A 3,925-nucleotide genomic window follows, 5' to 3' on the forward strand; every position below is an offset into this window, starting at 1 on the left:
GTTTCAGAGTGGAAACCTCTAACTGCCGACAGAGAAAAGTACCACTCAATCGTGAAATCAGCCGATCTGCTAATAACCTTACTAGAAGCATGGTTCAACAACGCAGAAGTGAAGGACTTCCTCGTGAACCTGGAGAAATGGTTCAACCGGCGGAATGGAAAAGTGAACACCTTGTGGATAAAGGGTCCCCCCAACTCCGGAAAAACAATCTTTTCCAGTAAGATAGTCGATATAGCCAAGGACGTGGGGGTTCTCCATTCTGGGGACGCCACGGCCTTTCAATTCATGAGCTGTATCGGGAAAAGAATCTTGTACGAAAACGAGTTCAGCTTGAACATCGAGACCAAAGAAGTCTTCAAGTTGATACTGGAAGGTCAGCAAATAAAAATTAAAGTGAAAATGATGGGAGACCAACTATTAGCAGGAACGCCAGTTCTACTTTGCTCGAACAACAACATTGTCAGGAATGACAGTACCATCTCATTGGACGATAAGCTGGCATTCGACGCTCAAATGATCCAGATAGTGTCTAAGAAAACAGCAGACTCAGAATGGCTCGAACAGTTCGGCGTAAATAAGCAATTCGATCCGAGAGCAATCAGCATATTGGCTCACATATATGGCGCCAATGAAGACCAAGAAGTCGACGCATACGATCCATTTGAAACCGATGATTGGCCCTTCTCACCATTCGAAGATATACTCTGTCAAAAGCATCTTAAACAAAACGAAATGGACCATCGGCCGAAACAGGATGAAGGAACGACTAACACTGGGAGACTGAAGGAAACGTCCCACTACAATCCAGATCAAGCAATGTCAATTCTGGACACAGTGGGAAAATATCTTCGACGAAGTACACAAAGTCACATGGAAGGACGCTATAACTGCTGGATATGCGACGACGACGAAAACGACAGCGACAAGGAGAACGAAAAACCAACACCAAACCAAGAGGCAATGCCTAACTACAACAATTGGAATAATTGAAATAAATAACGCCAGATGGCAATGTAATATGATAAATAAAACAAACATCGTATATTTAAACACTTGTTACTGATTATATATACCGCAGTATGACTCCGCCTCCATTCAGACGTAACTTGGACTGGTACAACGACTACCGCACACAATTTACATTACCACGCGGACGTAATCAGAATAGAAGTTCAGAGTTTAACCGCGGCTGGCATAACTACCTCAGGGAACGACTCAGGGAACAAACAGACGAACACGGTGAATCATTCAACGACGAAACACGAGACTTTCTAAGACGAGGAAACACTGAAGCACCACACAGAAATGTTTACAACTGGCTACGAAACTTTCAATCGCGAGGTATGATAAATCCACACACACACACAACTCGGAATACCTCAAGCAGTACAACGAGGAGAAGCAGGAGTAGCACTAATCGGTGCAGCACGAGAAACAGCATGCACAGTAGCGTATAACAACGAACTCAGAAACAATTTACAACGAGGTGCTCAAAATATAGCCAGAGGAGCATACAACAGAGGACGTGAAATAATACAAGGCTCTAGAAGCAGCAGAGAAGTATGAGAACCCGAAGCACAACGCGCACGACCGAACGAACCAGAACAACAGGGTCTACAAAAACAAGAACCACAAGAACAACAAGAAATTTCAGAACAAGACGAGGACATGGTCGACGCACCTCCACCAAAAGACAGAAAAGGCACAGGCCCATCAGATGGTAACAAAACAACCGGTGCACGACAAAGACAATGCGAGTACCAGAAAACCAAGTCAAAACAGTCACATTCGAAAGAACATATCATCACACAGTAACAACAGTAAATCAATCGGAATCATTAATCAGGTGGACAAGCCCACAAAAAGGACAGTCAGCATACATGCAACTCGACGCAGGATGCAAACAAATACCATACACAAATCCAATGTCAACACTAACAGCAGACGATGTACAAATGCTTGGTCTACAAGACGCGTTCAGACCTGTACACTTCAGTGCAACCACATTCAACATCGTAGGATTCGGAAACAATCTAACAACAGTAGCAGGACAATCAACACAAACATAAACGTCAACATATCACCAACAATGATCTACTATAAAGACCTATCAGGCACCATGGGAAAATATACACACCAAACAACGGACCTCAACTTACCAAATCACAACATGCAAGTATACACACCCAACGACAGAGACGGATCAGCGCTGAAACCATTATTGTACACGAACGATCACATTTTTAGTTTCGCCAGTCCCCACTGCATATTACTTGGCTGAGGGTCATTGGTTGTTAGTTACGCCATTTCCTTTTCGAGTAACAGTATCTTGCTACGATCGTGTTAGGCAGCCTGATACGGCGCACAAACGATTGATTATTAATCAACAGATTATAATACTGCAGGTTGGATGTAAGGCACATTCAGATTATTTTCATTTGGCACCTTACTATGTCCATCATTCCGATGTCGACGTAGCATTGCCATCGGTAGAGGCGCTTGCTTTTCCGGACTTACCGCAGATTTGGCATCACTTCTTTACAATTACAGGACACTCTACGGCTAACATGTCGGACCTTATGCCTCGCATGCGTGCTATTGTTCCGGATGCCTTGTATAATCATAATGATTTGGATATTGCCTTTGCTAAATGAGCAGATGCAGTTAAAAATAACTAGCCGTTTCCCATGGCTTCAGGTGATGACAAATTCCTTTATGGGAATATTCAAGCACGTATACATCATACTACTACGTATGCGATACTGGGATTTTGCTTGTTGGCAATATTAATATTGATTTTCATCATTCGTCGATTTGGTTGTAAGGGATGTACGCCTCATCGCCAGGAGGATTCCTTCCCAGTTACGCCTCTGCATTTGCAGCCGTTCACTGTAGTCACCACCAACACCACCACTGCTGCCCCTATGTTACATGTCATGCAGACTTCACCACTCACAATTCAAGCTGAACCTCATTACGCTATCCCTTCGTCAAGCCCTGTCTTGGAACCGAATACGCCCATAACGATACGCATGTAACGAGTTTCGACGCCGATTTGCGTTCAGTTGCTGAAGTATGCTCGCGTTTTTCTATTTATTCATCGCTGGTCACGCTTGGTAGCTTACTTTTGTAGAATTTTGTGTTGCGATGATTGTCGTCTGCGTAATTCTTTCCTTACTTTTACAGTAGACCTAGTAGCTCTGCGTGTCACCATATGCACATGTGTTGTCACCGGAATGAGATATGGTTTGATTTAGAGTATATTTGCAAGCTTACAAGCTAAATCTTAAATTGTAAGATATTAAAATCTTGTGAGATTTTCTGTTCAGTTAAATGCTTTGGCTTATTACGTAGCATGCTGTGTGCTCTTGCTAAAGTAACCGAGTTTCGTTGATGGTTTCTTAAACACCATTACATAATGATTTCACTCGTTGCGAATTTAAATTGAATGATTAATTTTTAACAATAACATTGCTAATCCAACATCAGATCAACATAAGAAACTACCCATCCTACGACTACAGGTAACCACCGACGCCTAATGGAACAGCCATGACTCAGTGAAAGAGCAGGTCAAAAGAAGGTACGCGCTCGCATGTCAGCCTTGTGCAGCCAAGAGGCTGCGAGGGGACTGCTTCTCGAGCATGGGAGGGGAAACGACGCGCCGTGTGGACTTGCGGCTTCGGCGGTGGGACGCGGGACTGTGCGGCGCTCGCGCCGTCATGGTGCGTCCTGCGAGACAGCGGAGCCGTAGCCGGTATTACGGCTAGTACAGGACCCGTCGAGTAGCTGGATGCGAACAAGAGCGGCCGGCACCCCTCAAGCGGGAACCGCCTACAACAACACCGACCGACAGTGACGACTGTAATAACTTTGATGTACCCCGCGTCAGGAAGCCTGCGCAATCAGGTTTCCGCCACGGTCT

General features: G+C 44.6%; 1 protein-coding gene across 1 annotated transcript; it reads left to right on the plus strand.

The window, feature by feature from the left end:
• Positions 1-497: 497 nt before the first annotated feature.
• LOC106814850 lies at positions 498-2,183 on the plus strand (the record flags this gene model as incomplete). The annotated part of the gene is given in 1 exon segment (XM_014819215.1): positions 498-2,183. A coding segment is annotated over 1 exon segment (466 nt), but the record flags the coding sequence as incomplete, so codon positions are not given.
• Between the last annotated feature and the right edge of the window lie 1,742 nt (positions 2,184-3,925).

Source organism: Priapulus caudatus, unplaced genomic scaffold (assembly GCF_000485595.1).
Source record: "Priapulus caudatus unplaced genomic scaffold, Priapulus_caudatus-5.0.1 Scaffold990, whole genome shotgun sequence".
Taxonomy (NCBI): Eukaryota; Metazoa; Priapulida; class Priapulimorpha; order Priapulimorphida; family Priapulidae; genus Priapulus; species Priapulus caudatus.